Source organism: Serinus canaria, chromosome 1 (assembly GCF_022539315.1).
Source record: "Serinus canaria isolate serCan28SL12 chromosome 1, serCan2020, whole genome shotgun sequence".
Classification (NCBI taxonomy): Eukaryota; Metazoa; Chordata; class Aves; order Passeriformes; family Fringillidae; genus Serinus; species Serinus canaria.
In genome coordinates, this window is record NC_066313.1 from 21,351,061 (window position 1) to 21,369,049 (window position 17,989).

At 48.3% G+C, this 17,989-nt stretch overlaps 1 protein-coding gene across 2 annotated transcripts in view; it reads left to right on the forward strand.

Moving 5' to 3' along the window:
* Positions 1–17,989, forward strand: part of BOC (BOC cell adhesion associated, oncogene regulated) — a 54,711-nt gene that overhangs the window by 16,685 nt on the left and 20,037 nt on the right. For both annotated transcript variants that reach the window (XM_018908110.3, XM_009102542.4), the window contains exons 2-3: positions 14,884–15,051; positions 15,421–15,699. In XM_018908110.3, the coding sequence (XP_018763655.1) occupies positions 14,967–15,051; positions 15,421–15,699 (364 nt within the window). In that variant the 5' untranslated portion in view covers positions 14,884–14,966. The remainder of the gene's footprint in view (positions 1–14,883; positions 15,052–15,420; positions 15,700–17,989) is intronic.

Sequence of the window (17,989 nt, forward strand, 5' to 3'; positions counted from 1 at the left end):
TACCAACACTACTGTGGGTGCATCCATGGCCAGTGACTAATAAAAAAGTGATGCATCCAGTGCTGGCCTTGAAACATGCCCTTTGTCTCTTGCACTTCTTTCAGACAGTCAAGAGAGGTCTGATCTATAGGAAATTAATATAATGCCACTCTGGTGTCATTGTTGGGACAAGGTGTAGAAGAACAGGGGTGTGTAGACAAAAGATGCATGTGTAGGATTGCCTGTGATGGGTTTCTTTTTGACATGTTCAATCTTGAATGTTTTGCCAGGGAGGTCAGCAGACCTGGCTGGAAATTCCATGTGCACGTCTTACTGCACAGCATGTCTAAACTTGCATATTTTTCATCCATTTTCTTGGATCCCTTAAGTCATCCAGGTACCCTTTCCAGCAGTCTTGTGAACCATGGGAGGTGAAGCCCTGACTGATGGATAGGCACTTAGGTGGGAAGCAGAGTCCAGTGTTTCCCCTCACTTGCACAGTGCCACTAGGTACCCTTGGCTTCAGGGCTGGGATCATCTGGTTTTTCATCAGATTTTTGGCTCTGGTTTCTGGCTTTTTTTAAGCGCAGTAAATACCACTGCAGGCTTTCAGGTGAAGTGAGGCTAAAATACATGGTACCAGAGCTGTTTGGTATTGCTCACTATCTTGGAGGACTACTTTCAGCCTGGACTTTGTCTTTATTTCACATGTCTTTCACATGTCCAGGTGGTTGCATGTGTGTGGTGCAGGAAGGTGTCCACTGAACCACACAGACTGCTGTACTCACACCTGCCCAGTTCTGCAAATCCTATTGTAGATGAAAAGATTTTGAAGGTGTGACTTGCTCATTGTTTGTCCATCCTGGTGGTGGGTCTTCCTGCAGTAGTTCATCCTCTTGGCTTCACTAGTGCCTGCTGATGGGCTCAGTTGGCCTGTGACAGCTGATCATGGGGTATTTGCAAATGGTGCCACAATGGCTCTGCTACTTCTCCTTCTCTGTTTACTTAGTTCTTGGCAGCTGGATGTTTGAATGTTTGCTTGACAAACACTTTCCATGAAATCTCTGATTTCAGAAAGTTTAGTCTGACAAACCCCAATGAATTCTCCTGTTCTCTGTTGTCAGTGGTATCTCTCTGTCTCCCTTAACCACAATATTTTGTGTGTGGTGCAAATTCATATTTTCCCCTTGTTGCAATAAGCAGGCCGATCCCTGTTTGGTTCAGTTACTGAGGCAGTATCCCCAAGATGCTGACATCTGTATTTTACTAATCCAAAAGTCCTGGGGCTACCAGGAAGCTGTAGAGATAATTATAACACTACATACCTGTCTAGCACCATTCTATGAGAGTCTGAAATTGTCTGACTCATGTTCATCTCATTACTGCTTGTACCAGCTGGAGTTTGCTGTTCCTGTTTTTGCAGCCTGGAAAGCTGAGACACAGAGTAGGAGTATATTTTATCCAGTAGAGGAGCTGATTCCAGAAATGTGGCATCATAACCTCCAAGACTATGAGTTTCTATCCCTTTCTGTCTTGCTAATTTGCCTCCAAAAGGAAGAGAGATCAGAGTGGGATGGTTGGTTTTGATCAATGCTTTATTTGCAGTGATCCATGGCTTTATTTGGTGTCTCTGTAAATTCCACCCCAAAACAAAAAAGCAATTGCAATATTTCTCCAAGGTAGCTACCCTCCTTGCCTGTGATCAGGGGTCCATAATGTAGTTCTCAGGAAGAAAACTATCCAAATACTGTCTCTTGTTTTCAGTTTGGTGGTTTGGAGTGATGCTGAGGGACAAGTGTTCATGGCTGGCCCAGAGAGGGTAAAGTCCTTACTGTGTTTCAGGGGTGGTAATGAGACTTGTGAAAACATGTCTGCAGGTGTCTGGGTGGTCAGGCTGGGCTGTTAATCCATCCAGCTGCTGGCCTGTTTTGGACAGGGTCCAAGACCAGGTAGGACACTGCTGCTTTTCTTTACAGCCTCCAAACACAGCTGAGGACTTTCCAAGCAAACCTGGGCTGGTTTATGGTTTTGGATGGAAACCACAAGCAAACCGTGTCAAATCGCTGGATTCTGCCCCAAACCAGGCAAAGTGCATATGTTTCTGTTTCATTTTGCTTGGCGATGACTGGGAGAGGGAGGAAAACCTGCATGGATCCAGTGTTGATGTAAGTCCATAGGTGATCCATTCCTAAAGCCTTCCAGTGCCATTCACATGGCTAGACCAGACGGATGAAGGCAGAATAATGCATAATACCCAAGCTAACATCTCCTGGGAGCTTGGGTTTAAGAGGAGGGATATTTTGTCTGAAACCCTTCCAGAAAGGGACAGTTGGGAGGGGGATTAATGTAAATGTGGACCTTCAACATATGTAATCTCAGCCGATGTGATGGGGCAGTTGGGTCAGGGTTTCTTGTGCTGTGGAGCATAATGTGCATGGGAAATAGAAACCCTAAGAAAGAAAGAAAGGGGGAGAATTGCATATCCCGGAGGGTTAAAGTGCATTTATTTTTCACGTGTTGCATCAGAGCACACTAATTTTTGCCTGGGAGGGAGGGCCAGCACATGCAAAAACAGTCCAGTTTGCTAGGAAAGGGGTGTGGAAGTGTGGTGCCAAATAGCTCAGGAAATGTGGCTGTAGGACTGTCCCCCTCCACTTCCTCACAAGGCACAAGACCCTGCAGCAGGCATGTGCCAGGACTTTGTAATGGGGTCACTCTCTCCCCTTGAGCCCAGGGCACCCCCGGCTCCCCATTCTGTCCCCCTTCTCCCATTCCCTCTTCTCCCATGTGCTTTTATTCATTCTGCAAACAGCGTATGCCAAATCCAACTTCACAGCTGGCTCTGCTCCACGTGTTTGTTTTCTATGCCTTCGCAGCGCTCGCCAGCTCCGCTTGCGCCACGGCTCAGAGGTGGAGGCGGCGGGGGGAGAGCAGGGCTGGTGGGGAGGGAAACGGGAGCAGGCTGCTGCTTGCCAAGCCCTTATTTGTTTAAAGCTTAAGCCTGTTTGAGAGAGCCTTTTTGGAGTGAGGGGTAAGGGGCAGGGGTGGGATGCGGGGGAATGGAGAAAGTAAACTGTGTGTCAAGGAAAGCAAACTTTACAGCTGGAATTGCTGCTGATGCTTGTTGTGTGAAAGGCCTGGGGAGGGGCCTTCGGCTCTGAGCTCGTGCTCCTAGCGTGGGTTCGAGTGCGAGCAGGCAGCAGTGACAAGTGGGGAGCCAGTGGCGGGCCTGTGCCGTACCCGGTCCTCACGGGCGCTGCTGCTGCTTGATGAGCCTGGCTGTGGCGCTTACCAGTGTGTCCCAGGAGCTGGCTGGGGCACAGGCAGGTGAGTCTCCCTTCCCAGGGTCTGAGGCAGCAGCACTTAGCCATCCTTTTGTTACAGAGCATCCCCTTGTCAATAGAGAGAATCCTTATGGTGGCCCTGCCCGTCTGTCTGTGCAGGGCAACCTGAGGTCTTGCTTCATGTCCTGCCGTGTTTGGCTCACTGTCCTCAACGGGACCATCATTTTTGGAAAGGCGTGTTTATTGTTGTGGTGATAAATGGGGCAAATCACAAGCAAACACAACGTTTAAAAAAGCCTAAACAATGCAACCTTCTCGTCTTTGTCTCTGGGAAGAGGGGAAATCTGTCACCCATCCTAAGACCCTGCTGTGAGTGTGTCCCCCACGATTTTTCACCTCAGGGTCGGCCCTGTGCGGTTTTGGAGCAGTGTGGCAGCTGATGATCATGGCATAAAGTAGGGCTCTGGCTCAGCCCATCTGGTTCTGGCATTCAGTACTAATCCCCGCACCCCACCTTAGGCATTTGGCACAAGCCAGAGCATTTTCTATGGACAGTCATTTCTGTCCCTTTGTTTTGCTAGCCTTGAGCTTCCTCTTGTGTTTTTTTGGAGTAGCGACATGCCTTCCAAGGGGAAATTTGTCCAAGCAGAGAGTTCTAGAGGCTTTTGACCTGCTCCCATAACGAAAATTATTATTGTTAGTGAAAAGCAATTCAGTGACAGCTATGTAGAGTAAAAACTCCCATTTATTCTCAAAATTAGGAAAGAAAAAAAAATCCTCAACTTTTTAAATGCCATCTTCAAAGGACAAGAGAAATGGGCTTGTGCTTTTTTGCATCCCAGCAACAAGTCATTGCTGAAAGGAGTGCAAACTAGAAGGCAGTTTCTCTTTATGGTGGTGATGGGGATGTCTCTAAAGCCAGCCATCTGGGGATTAAACTTTGTATTGACATTACTGGCAAGTACTTTGTCCTGTCTCTTTTGTGTGCTCTTCTGGATTTTGATGTCAACTGTGTTAAACTAGCCTTGTGCTTGTTAATGCAGTTTCTGGGTCTGCTCCCATTGAAGTCATGGCAAAGATCAGGCTGACTTTGGTGGGAGTAAAATCAAGTCCTCTGTTATAATCCAGGGGATGTGTTGCTTTAGCAGGTATTTCTCCTGTGCCACTGGCTTAGGTTTATGATAAGCTTGGTTCATTTTTTACTGCAGCAGTTGTAGGCACCCTTGCTCTTCAGGTGCATACTGGAAGAAGGTTCAGAGCCTAGGAAAGCTGCCCAAGTCCTTGCTCTGCCAACAGGAAAATTTCCCCGTAGCAGCTTCCCCCAACGAAGGCTTAACAGTGTCACTGGAAGTTTCTCTGGACTTTTCTGGTTTGTGATTTGGGTTTTTTTAATTTGCATATTTGTTTCGCTCTATTACTGTTTCTAATTGGACATGGACAAGATTTTTCTATTGTTCCTAGACAAAGATTATTTGGAAATTTTTTTTTTTTTTTTTTTTTTTTTTTTTTTTTTTTTTTTTTTTTTTTTTTTTTTTAGTTTGGTACTTAAAGGTGTCCCATGTTTAAGCATTTGAAGATGTGGGCTGCTCTTAAAAAGTGTCCATAGCTGCTGTGTCTGGCTTGTGATCTACTCTGCTCCTGAGTCTCATTTTGCAGGTAGCCATAGCTGACAGACACTGAGTGCTTGCTCCCTGAGCACTCCTGTGCTCCATGCAGATGCTGCTGACTGGTGGGGCTTGTCCACCACTCCTCTGTGCTTTGGTTCATGTTATACAGAAAGAGGAGTGTTTCAGCTGGCGGTTACCAGCATGAATGGATGCTGGGATATTTATTGTCTGTCCTGTTCCAAGCTTGACCCCATCACGTGACAGAAACAATAAAATGGAGATGGGTCTTTTCAGGGCAGCTCCATGTCACACCTTTGCCATGATTTGTGGTTCTTCTTTCCCATTCTTGACCACTGCTCTGGCTGCAGGGAGGCCATAGGGTGATATTAGGTAGCCTAGGGTTTGGGTTTTTTTAGCGTTGCTCTGTCATCAGTGGCAAAATTGTTGTTCTGGTCAACATCTTGATGCCCTGTAGTCAGGGAGCAAGAGTTGGCTGTGTGCGTTCCCCAAGAGCTGCTGGGGAAGCAATGGAGAGTGAAAACAGCTTTGGATAAGAGCATCCTGAAAGGAGTGCAAACTAGGAGGCAGTTTCTCTTTATGGTGGTGATGGGGATGTCTCTAAATGTCTATTTTGGACATTTAGATGTCCATTTTTCCATGGATTTCTCCATGGGAAAATGCTGTTTCACTTGAGACCAGGGCATGCTGTGGAAGTCTTAAGCTTTTGTCTCAGAGCAGCAACGAGTTTCTGGTTGAGAGCAGGAGTGGTTTTCCTGCTATTCTGAGCAGGCCAAATTTAAATTAAGTGGAAGAGTGTCAGCTGGGGAGAGAGAATTGCTTGAGAGGTGATGGTGTGAGGTGACAGCCCCTGCTCAGAGGAACACAGGAAAAGGACTTGAGCCTGGATATACATGTGGTGGGTGAGCTATGGCATTGCCATATCCTTGCCCTGAAGCAGTGAGGACAAATGCAACATGAGGAAATCTGCCAAAATCCCAGCTCCTCTATTTCTTCTTTCTTGACCCTGTCATCTAAATTTAATTTTTCTGCTTTTTCTTTTCTGTCACTTTTATTCCACACTTCCCTTTAGTATCTCTGAGGGCTTTTGCCCGGCATCACTTTTCCTACATCTGCCAGGCCTACCGTCTCTCTGACCTCCCCCTAACCCAAGAGACAATTAGAATCTCAACATCAGGTTTCAAGGTTTGGGGGTTTTTTTGTTTGCAAAGGATGAGAAGGGAAAAACAAAAGCAGTAACGTAAACTACCCGCAGGCACATCTGTGCCTCTGTGATGACAGCTCCTGGTGGGAACTGCACCCTCCTCCACCGCAGCTGCTGACTGGGATGGAACAACCTGAGGCCTGGCTCATGTTGGTGTAGGATTCAGAGTGGTGGAGCCCAGACCATAGCCAGCTGCATCAGTTGGCACTTGCCACCCATCCTGTGGGGTCCCACTGCATCAGTTGCCAGCAGAGCCATTCCCTGGGCCTTTCTTGCCCAGATGCACATTCTCAATTATTCCCAGCTCTCTCTTACATGCTTTTCCTCTTTGTCCAAAGAGCGAAAAGATATGGACAGGTAAATTTTTTTTAGTGCTTGTATCAAGCATTCTAAAATAACTTCTCTTCTACCCAATCATGTGAAGTCTAGAGGACATGGGATTGTTGTTCTGTGTTTAGTACAGCATCTGACTGCATTGACACTGATCTCCAGCTTTAGTTGTGATGGGAATGATAAAGCAAGTGTTGTTTTGATATGGTAAGAGAGAATGCTTCAGGCAAGTAATACAGTGCACTAAATCCCTTTCTTCTGAGACTGAAGGTGTGTTTTCACATCATACTGGTATCAGTGGGTGACCCCTTTCCTGCTGCCTCCTCTGAAATACTTCTTATGATGAAGATTCAGTGTTGTCCCATAGCAAAGCCACAAAAAAGCAAGACTTTGTTACTGCACAGCTATTGAGTTTATAGCAGTTGTGAGGAAAAGTGAAATCACTCCAGAGCTAATAACTTGTCACAAGTGTGTTACTACAGTGATGTTGTTTTCAAGGAGATCCTGACCCTTTTTTCCTGACACTAGCCTTGGCAAGAGAGTAGGTCGAGCTGCACCTCTGTGGGGCCTTGATCTTGCACGGCCTTGATAGCAGCAATTCTGCTGGTTTTCTGACATTTGAAAATCAAGCTCCTGAATGCAGGGCCTACACGCTTCCGTAAGTGCTGCGGATGTACGCCCCTGTCAGGATTCCTCAGCTCCCTAAACTGGGACCACAGTTGCGAGGCGGGAGAATCTACAGGTGGATCAAGAATGAGAAGGATGGAGAGTGTTGAGGAAAAGTTGATCTAAAACTGTGGCAGCTCTCCCAGTTTGGGAGGGATTCTGGACTGAAAGATTTTGATTGGAGAAGCAGCCTGTCCCAGACACGGGGGCAGCCCTGGCAGCTGCTTCAGGGCCCCTTTCTCACCGGCACACACTTGGGAGAAGGAGCCAGAGAGCAGCCAGTAGTTCCAGGCTTGTTGCAGCAACAACATCTGTTTCCTAGGTGCACTTTGTTTCTGAAGAGGCTGTGCAGCACACTCCATCTGCGCCTTTCTCTTTTTTTTTCTTTTTTTTTTCTTTTTGCCGCTAGTGCCGCGTTCGGGGTGGCTCTTAGTGGAGGCAGGCGCTTCCCGGGAGGACCCTGCGCCAGCTCCGTGCCAGCGCTGGCTGTCGGGCTCTTTGCACCCGGAGCAGTATTGTCAGCATCTTGACAGCTGGCCGGCTGCATGCTTATTAGTTACTACTTTCCTCTTGCCCTCCACCTTTCCTTCACCTCCCTAACCACCTCCACCCTTTCCCTTCCCCCTTCCCATTCCTGCCCCATCGGCTGGCCAGCCCTTTGCGGAGCCCCCAGCCTCTCCAGATTAGAGCTCTCCAGGGACTTCGTTCTTTTGAAAGGAAGAAAGAAGGAGGAAAAAAAAAAAACAAAACAGAAGGAAAAAAAATGAAAAAAGGAGGGGGAGAAAGAGGGGAGGAAAAAAATTTATTTAAAAAAAAAAAAAAAAGAGAGAGAGAGAAAAGAAAGAGGGGGAACAGAAGAATGAAAACAGACCCAAGGGGCAATAGTCCCTCAAGCCATTTCACTGCATTACAATGAATATGGACTCTATTAAGCTCCGTTCTGCCTGTTAGTGTTTCCCAGGGCAACACAGCTCCCATATGGCAAGCATGCAGCAGATTAGGGTAGGCCTCCGGGCTTCATTGAGGGCCCGAGGCTTGACTGGCAGTTGAACCCCATCCTTCCCCCCACCTCCTCACACTTGACACTGCCTGTGTTTATCTAAAGCAAAAAGGGCCCGGGTGGGAGAAGGGGGCATTTGGGGGGTTATTGTCCCGGGCAATGGGAGAGGGCAGCGAGAGGGGTGGGGGGGTGAGGAGGGAGGGAGGTGGGATGGAGGAGAAAGGGGGTGGGGGGGTGCAGCCCCTCATACATATTCAGGAGGGGTCTTGAATGGGCAGAGGAGAAATAAAGCAGATGGAATTCATGTTAAAGAACAGCCACAATCGCCCTCCAAAAACAAGGAGAGAAAAGCGGGCAGCCTTAAAGGAGCGTAGGGAGCAGCGTTTATCCAATTAGCAGGGTTGTCAAATTGAATTTACTCAGAATGGAGGGGGAAGCCGGGGGGCGGGGGGGCTGAAGGAGGGAAATTAAGTGTCTAGGGCATTGGGGGAGCATGATATTGAAGAAAGGAGGTGGGTTTTCTTTTTTTCTTACGCTTTAGCCTTGTCTTTTCAAGGACTAGAGCTGCTTTCATGGCACACCAAGGGGCAGCAAAAGCCAGTGTGTGTACTCTGTTTTAGCACAGGGCTCCTCTCCTGGTAACTGTGGAAAAAAGGATGTGTGTCCTGTGGGGAAAGGCCATCCTTGCATCTGTAGCCTGCCTGCACTAGAGCTGTCCCCAGCTGGCAGGTCCTACCACCCTGGGACTACCATGCCACAGGCAGTGCCTACGGTGAGCCACACTCACTGCAGTGCCACTGCCATGGTGACACTGGGGAGCCCGTGGCAGGTATGAGGGTGGCATTTCATTCTTCAAGCGGCCTCACGCTTGCTGGCTGATAAAATGCCAACATGAAGGGGTTCTCTGGGTCTCAGCAAAGTCAGCATGATCAAAGCCAGCTGGAAAGTGGCGCTCAGTTTAGAGAGCTGTTGGATGGAGAGGTGCCAGAAACTGCAGGCATTGGGTCCTCAGGGATATGAGCAAAAGTCAGACAGGCTATGAGAAGGCTTTGCGTCCTGTTGCTAATTCAAAGCCAGCATGCCCAGTCCTCTCCCGGGTGATGCTGCAGGCTTTTATGGAAAGAAACTGCTCAGGGAAGTAGCTTCATCTTGAGGAAGACAAAAAAATTACAAAGATGTTTGCATGTTTGGTTGTTGCTGGTTTGGTTTGCATGAGCAGTTCTTGCATGTTCAAGGAAAAGAGATGTTTTCCCTGTAAGTTTAGTTTATTTTTTAAAGAGGTGTCTATTTCTCAGGACTTGCTTGACTTAAAACTGTGGTTCTTTTTAGGGTAACCCAGTTGCAGTTTTTAGGAAAACTCACTGATCTGTGGTGGTTTTGCCTTGCCAGGTTTTACTCTGGATATTTTCTTTCTGAACATGAGCATGAATTTATCCTAGGCTTTCTCTGTTGTGGCTTTTTGATGGACTCTCTGAGCTCACAAGCAGCCACTGAGATAGTCTTTTTGCCTAATCACTTTAAAAAAGGGAGAAAGTGACCCCCTCATACAGTTAGTCAAGGGCTATGTTAAAGGAGCTAAGGCACTCTGAAATCAGAAGCTCTCTACGAGAGAAAAAAACATGCAAGCTTTTATCCCTGTTTCCACAAACACTGTGCTACCTCCTTGACTTCAAACATAGTGGTGTAATATTGGCTTCTACCTTTCTGCCCACTCCTGATACCAGCCTTTTCCCATTTGGGATCCTGCCACTCCCTATGGCACCTGCACACACATTCCCATCAGCTGCCCATGATGTTCCATGGGAGGGGAGCTTCTGTCCTGCACCAACCTGTCCTTTTCACAAACCCTTTCAGAGAAAATGAGCCTGACTTATCAGTGTGAAATTAATACTTTGAAATGGGGACAGGGCATGGGTAGAGGTTAATTTTGCCCTGTGGGGTGTTTGATGGGTTGGGGAGAAGCAGCCGGGGATGTCCAGATTGCTGTCCATGCCCAGGAATCATGCAGGGACTTTGCAGCTGATCTGCTCAAAGATGTCACCTGGACAGTATTTTTGCAGCTAGAGGATTACACAGTTGTACAGTGCAATCTTTTCAGAAAAGATTTGGCATCCAAGAACAGCTTGCTTGATGGGATGGAGGTTCCAGTCAGAGAGCTTTTGATTTCCAGCCCCACTTACCACTGCTTTACTAGATAACCTTGGGCCAGGTTGCCTTCCTCTTCTAGCTCTCAGATTCCTCAATTTGTCAAACAAAGGGGTGCCGTTGCTCTTTTCTTTTTCACATTTTGTTTTTCAGTGGTTTTTGCTTTAGGCGGGAAAAAAGTACTGTCTTGTATTAAAAAGTAATGATTACAAGTAAAATTGGCTCATAATACTGTGTAAGACATTGCTTTTTCTGAAAAGTTGAGGTCTCAATGTATGAAACAGAGAGCTGGGAGTTTCACTGTCCCTACTTGACCTGCTGGTAACAGAGAGCAGCTGCAGTGAATTCTCCAGAGTCACCCAGGGTGTCCCCAGCTGGTAGCTGGACTGAAGTTGCTTGCAGCGTTTTCCTCGGTGCAGAGCAGTCCTTACCCCTTCCCACTGTTCATGCCTTGCAGGAAGAAGTTCCCAAGGTCCATCTGCCTGACACAACCCCAGACCGCTGCCATGTGTGTCGGTGTCTTCACACAGCTCCCGGTCTGCCTGGGCATTCCCGCAGCCTTCCCATCCATCCCTGCCTGGGATGTGTGATGCGGGATGCTGCCCCGGAGCTGGGGCATAGGCTGGTTCCTATTTGGGAGCCTTGTAAATTACAGGCAATGTGGCAGTAACAAGGGCTGCTTGGCTGGCCCTGGTTAAGCAGGAGGGGGCTTGGGGCTGTGAGCTGCATTTCCTCAGTAAAACCTTCAGTTTCTAATCAGCAAACACCTATCCTGCGGCCTGTGCTTAATTCAAATCCCTTTTTCCTTTCAAGATTTGTCACCCCCCCCGCCCCCCGCCCCTCCCGCAGGCATAGGCCTTTCTTCCCTTTTATATCTTCACCTCTGGTTTTTCCTTTTCCTTTCTCGCTCCGCTGCCTTTGCAGTGCCCTCCACCGCCATTGCACAGCTGGGGTGTGTGGTGGGAAGCCGAGCCGACAGATTTTACACCACCACCACCCCTCCTTAACTGATTAAGCTCTCGTTAATTTCGTTCTCTTAATGGCCCCTCTTTTGATTTACTGGCCTGTCTGAAAGGGACTTAGAGCTCCACCGACAGGAAATTGTTATTTTAACCTGGCAGGAAAGAATTTAAAATAAATAAATATTTTTTTTGTGTTCCCTCCTTCTCAAAGCTCTTTAAACTGCTTTAACTCTTTTCCTAGATAGCAATTAAACAGGAACTGTCAAGAGCGGTGTTATTGGTGGTTGCGGAAGTGCTGGCAACCAGGGGCACCTCACAAGGTACCTGCCTTGGGGAGATGGAGGCAGCAGAGCAGGACCCTGTCATGCAGCAACCCTGCAGCCCCTGGTGCAGCCCCTACCTGGGTCCACCACCTCTGGGAAGTCAGCTGGGGTGCCTGGAGTCTCTTCCACTCCCCACCTCTGCCTTCTCTCCCACTGCAGTCCGCTCTAGTGCTGATGGCAGGACACGAGGCAGATCAAAAGCTGCCTGATTAATAAAGTTCCTTGCTTTGCACTATTGCAAGCTGCTTAAGGACAGCATTTTCAAAATAGGTAAGCTCCCATTTAGGCATCGAAGTAAGTTGTTTGCCTATTAAGGAAAGCTCAGCATGTCAAGAACTGAATGCTTTTGAAAATCTGGCTTCAATTGTAAAAGCTGAGAATTTCAAAATCTGGCCCCGGATCCTAATAGTTCTTTTGGAATTGATGTTTTCATTCATTTTCCTCATTATTTTTTTGCTGGCCATTTACTTTTTGTACTTCACTCAGCTGTGAAAGAAATGGCCACATGTCCCTATTTAGAGCTCGTACTCTTGCCTGGAGGTTTGGGGAGGTACCATACATACACTTGTTGCAGAACACCTTCTCTCCTCATTCTCTGCTCAATACTGTTCAATCTGCCTAGTGCTGTGGCCAAATTTTTTGAGCTCTCCTTTTTTTTCTCCACCTATTGCTCTTTGTCTTTTCACAGACCTGGGGGCAGCCAGTTCAGTCACTGCATCAATGTGCCTGGGTGGTCCTAGCTCACGAGGGGTCTCATGTACAGTTCTGTGCCTTTGGCTTTGCCCTTCTGGCCAGAGGCTCTGTGCAACGCAGAGCTGCAGGGAGGTCTGGTTAGGAATATCTTTGCCTACCCCCTCCCTCAGCCTGGGCTCCAGGGAGCAACTCCTTTCTGTCCAACATTTTTCCGTCCTGCTGCCAAACCCATCCAGATAGGGGGAATGAGTCAGCTTTGCTCCATAGGCTTCCAACGCTGAGGAACCAGACAGTAAGTCCTACCCCAAAATGTTTCTTCTACGTCAGTGAAAGGCTTTCCATCTCTAGAACCTTTAGGGTGTGAGGTGTTTTTAAGCCTGAACTACCTCAAAGTGTTTTCCAGATGAGTGTAATTAGTGGGACCTTAACTTGTGCATCAGCAGTGGTGTCAATACTGCATGTTCTGGTATGGACAGATGCAGGGCACTTTTACAGCCATCATTAGTGGTGACTTCCAGTGGTGGCTGTGGCATAATGAAGGGTGCTTTGGTGGCTGCCTTACATGGAGAAATAAACTTGAGCAACTCAGATAGGTTTCCAAGTCAATCACTAAAGTATCTTGTGATTGACTTGGAGCTGTGAAGTCACTATGCACTGGTTGGTGGGGAAAGTTTTGAGACTTTCTAGGGTGAGGAGAGTGAACACCAAGAAGGATGAGGTGCGTGGGAGGGAAGTTGCTGTCTAGTCTCTTTGGCACTGGAGGTTACCCACAGAGATTTCCACATGTAACGTGGCTGTGGCCTGCAGTAGCTGGAGTATGGCCTAGTGTTCTCTCTGGATGCCTTCAGGATATGTCCAATGTCTGAGCTCCATCTGTGCTCCTGGATGCCTGGAAGCCACATTGGGCCATACCAAGCTTCTCTTAATTTGTTCCACCTCTCAGTAGGGCTTGTCATCTTGGCCTCACAGTCACTCTACCCATGATTCTGTAACTCCTGTAAACAGCTGACTTGGGCCAGCCAGTGCACTAGACTCATACTGGCCTGCAAAGGGCCATGTAAAGATGCTCTTTGTGGCCTTTCCAAAACTCCAGCAGCATGTCACTTTACTTGATGTTTCTTCCTTTTGAAATCACCAGCTCTGAGGAGGTTTTTCTTTCCTCTTCTCAACTTTATATGTCTCTTCCATGACTTCTCCTTCAAGCAGAGTTCTGGGATGTGGCGGGGAAAAGGGGCGGCTTGTGAGGCTGTCAGAGGGACAGCCCAGTTTGCAGAGAGGCGTACAAGCCAGCTGGCTGGATTCTTGCTGTTACAATGTGGATCTCAGCATGGCTGGCCATGGACATTGCCCTGTGCTGCACTTCTGCAAAGGTGCACTTCTGCACCTTTGCTGTCACCAAAAGCCAAGCAAAGTAATTTGAGAGTAGCTTGGTGATATTTCCCCAAATATGTGTGGTTTCCTTGCTAGCAGTAATCAGCCTTGCCTTGAACAACTCACTAAGCATCTTAGGGAGTGTATGTGTCAGTCCTTACTTCAGGAGTTAGGAGGTTTAATTTTGGGGGTTAGGCTTGAAGGGACTTGTGCCCTCTTTTTGACGGAGATGGGTATGGACAGCACATGCTCAAGCAGGTAATGGCTTAAGCAGTGACCATGGTGGAAGTAGGAAATACCACCCTGCAGTCAGGCGCTCCTGAGGATGGTGATTGTGGCTAATGAGCTGTTTGCTGCAGGGGGAGCAGGCAGTGTAACTCCTGTTTGGGCTGGCTGCCTTGGCTGCTTTGGGTTTGGTCTTGGGCTTCTTCCCTGTAGACATGCCACAGGAGCAATTCTGCAGTGCCTTAAGGCTTGCAGGTCATCTTAGTGCTGCAGCTGAAGGGAGCTCAAAATCCTATAGCTGCATTAGATGCAGTAGAGGTAAATCTCATCTTGAATTCAGCCTGTTGCCTTTGATTAAAGATGAACTCAGTCTGACATCTGAAGTGTCTCTTAGGGCAACTGCTGAGGTCTTTAATTCCCCTGACCTGGCCTGTCTGCTTTAGTGTTCATTCATGGGTCTCCAAAGCAGCTGCTGCAGTTTGCAGCTCTTCACAGAACCTGGGTTGTGACAGCTGGCCTTATATTTCTTGTTTTTTGGGGCTAGTTGACACTTTCAGGTATGAACCTGGTGGTTTGTGTAGAGTGGTGTGTTTCAGGCAGAACAGTTAATCTGAAATATTTTCATAGGTTGTGTCTCTTAGTTACAGTGGACTTGTACTGCTCATTTACTTTAGTGTTCAAAATAGAATATATCCAGACATAGCCAAGAAGTGGCAGCAACACTCAGTGGATATCTTCAGTGACACTTTGTTGGAAATGTTTGTGTTTGCTCCTGAAAATTTCTCAGTGTGCATCACTGTCATTCACTGTGCCAAGTACGAAATGGGAAGGGGACTGTGTGTCTGTGTGTCCGTGTGTACGTGTGTACTGAGGATGGGATGTCTTGGAAGACTCCCAACCGTGCCTGGGGGAGAGGCTGGAGAAGAGAAATGCTTGCATCAGCATCTGTAGTCTCCTCAGGCCACTGGCTTGATGAATCTGTGGCAGTTTAGGGATGTTGGTAGAGAAGCCAGGCAAGGCTGGAAAGCAGAGGGAAGCCTGAGGGTTTCATCCATTATGTCTCTTGTCATCCACAGGAATCCACTGCCACAAATCCACTGCATCCACTGAGGCAGCTTATGGGACCCTTCCCTGGGCACCCCAGGTCACACCGCATGGGATGGCAATGACACGTGGAAGGAAGAGGCCCATGTCCCCCATCCCTTGCCTTGTGCTTGCAGCTGCCAGCTGTTTTGCCAAACTGAGTGAGTGTCTCTTTTTACCCATTCTGGTTTGCCTTATTGCTGTATAGCATAGCCATGCCTCACAGACGAAGAGGTTTTCTCTCTCTGCTGTTTCCTCAGTAGCCTTGACCAAAGGTCTAGGTTCAAACTCTCTTCCAGAGGAGGATACATTTGGAGTCAAATGTTTCTCTCAGGTGGTGCCAGGAAGAAATGGTGCTGGGGTTCATCTCTAAAAATTAGGGTGGGTGTATGAGGAGTCCAGGGGATGGTGCAACACAAGAATAGGCCATTGGGAATGCAAGTAATACAGCACTGCAGCTTTTTTGTCTGTCCATTCTATTGCTGAGTCTCACAGAGCTTTCTTATTCCTGTTTTTTCCCCTCTGTGCAGGTGAATCTCTGCAGGTCACAGTGCAACCTGCTTCTATTGTCCAAAAACTTGGAGGCCCAGTCAGCCTGGGGTGTGTGGTGGACCCCCCCCGAGTGAACCTCAGCTGGAGACTGAACGGGAAGGAGCTGGCTGGATCAGACGAGGTGCTGGGTATCCATGTGGAGCGAGGGAAGCTCATCATCACGGCTCTCAACAACCGCACTGTGGGGCGCTACCAGTGCATTGCTCATGTGCCTGAAGGAGTCATTGCCAGTGTCCCTGCAGTGGTCACCTTGGCTAGTGAGTAGCTTTAGTTCTCCGACAGCCCCTGCTTTGCTTGGCCCATTGCTCACACATCTTGAGAGGCTCATCCATTCTTGCTTGCTCGTGCTGGCATAAAGGGATGACTCCTTTGGCATAGGTCCTTTTGTAGCATTTTTGATTGTGGACTGGCTGACATGGTGTGGCCTGGTCTGACCCAAGCTATCCTCTTCCTGCATGGTAGGCTGCAGATCTGTCCTTCAGGGAGAAGTTTTTGCAAGACCAGGGAATATCTGAGCTATGGAATTTGGTTTCCTGGCAGTCAGGCTGCCTCCTCTGGTTGATAACTTATTGATGGAGTTTGTAAATAGTACCTGCTGGAGTTGGTGGCCCAACTGCTGCTGGGGCTGCTGCAGGACTGCTGCCAACATAGGGTCAGTGTGTGCTAAGTTTTACTAGCTTCCTGAAACACAACTCTGAGCAAGGGTCTTTGCTCCTAACCCTGAGCTTGCATGCTCCTCACTGCTGCCCTCTGGCACTGGGAGATGTGTGCGTGGCCAGAGGTGTCTTAGGTGGGCAATTTTTCTTAAAATCACCTGTTTTTGGCCAGATGTTGTAGGCATCTGGCCAGAAGGGATTGTATCTGGATGCATGTGAGAAAGAGCAGAGGAGAGCCCCAGCTTCTCAGAAATCCACACAGTGTTTGGTAGAGCAAGTGTGTGCAGAGGAGGCTGCCATTGCCTTGCAGTGACAGTCCCTGAGTGTTGAAAGGGCTTCATCTTTCCCAGGAAAAGGGAGTTTGGGGCTGTCTTAAGAAAATGAAGACATGAAGATATTTGTGCAAAGTGGGGCCTGGCTTTGCTTTAAAGCCAAGAACTATTGGCTTGTCACTGATTCATTAATCAGGAGTGAAATGTTTAGGCCAGACAGGGTGGGAGGAGGAGGAGGCCAGGGAAAGCAAGGAGAGAGTTGCTGAACTCCAAGGCGGGGTGGGAGGGGTTTGTCACGGGGCCGAATCTGTTGGGGGATTTGGCCTGAGCCCCATGCTGAGATTAAGTTTTGGAGAACACATTCCAGAGCAGAAAGGGGGCTGTGTGTGCTGGTGGCCTGATAGAGAGAAGGAGAGGAGGAGAGAGGTGGATGGGATTACCAAGGGCATGGTTTGAATTTAGGAGAGTAGGGTGTGCACAGCTCCTCAGCCTGATCAGCTCCTACTTAGCTGATCCTCTTCTTTTTTCACTCGCATCCCAGCCCCCTACCACCAGTTCTGTCTCCTGGGAAAAGTATGTCTGACCTATCTGAGGTGGATGGGGGACAGGTCCTAAGGCACCAGAAGGCCCCACAATGTCCTTCAGGACAGATCAAAGCTTCTGAATAGTGCATCAGCCCTCTCCAGGAGCCAAACCACCTTTGCCTATTGGATTGCAACTAGGGATGTGTGTGCAAAAGAGAAGGCTTGGCCATTACTGTGGGCCCTGTCGTGGCAAACGCAATTCTGAGAGGAAGTCAGGAGCACCACTCAGTGGAGCTCATAGAACTGGAGCCAGAGGTTGGATGATCAAGCAGCTAATCCATTGTGTAAAACCCCTGTGCTGTGCTGTGCTGTGCTGTGCTGCATGGGTCCCTCATCCTCAGGGATAGCTGGGGGTGGTAGAGGCTGCTTCCCACACACCTGGATAGCCTCAGGTGATAGAGAGCACCCAGGTGGGGAAGATGTAGCAGTCAGTGAGTGAAGAGAGAGATAGGGCATCCCAGTGAAGGTGTGGGAGGACTGAAGGTGTGGGAGGAGAACCTTCTGGAGGGGTTCAAGTAACCAGTTTCATGTTCATGAGCTGGAGTCTGCTTGCATCAGTAGTGTTGCTCTGAAGGAACAGGGAGCACCGCTTGGTGGTGGGACTGAGTTTGAAAGCTGTGGTAGCAGGTGTGCCCCAGGCTTTCTCTCTTGCTCCAGACCACCTCTACAGGACCTTGCTCAGAGCTGATTCAGTAGCAGACATGGTGAGAGGAAAGCCCCTGGGAGGACTTATTAATCTTGCACTTAATAAGTCTCCTCCAGGTAATCTTCAGGACTGAAAGAAAACTCCCTGAAAATCTTAGTTCCATCCAAAAATTATTTTAAGGTGGCAGGGGGAAAGGGAAACTGGAATGTGTGAATGAAAGCAGTGGGGGGAAGGAGGACGATGGAAATATTTTCAAGGCTTAGGTTTATTTTGGAAGAGGACCTGGAGTCATTGAAAGAAGTGACTTGGTAGGTTTTGAGGAGTGTAGGTAAAATTGTCTGGCCAACTTCTAGGCTACTTCCCCTCCTTTCTTTGGGCCTTGTTTGAAG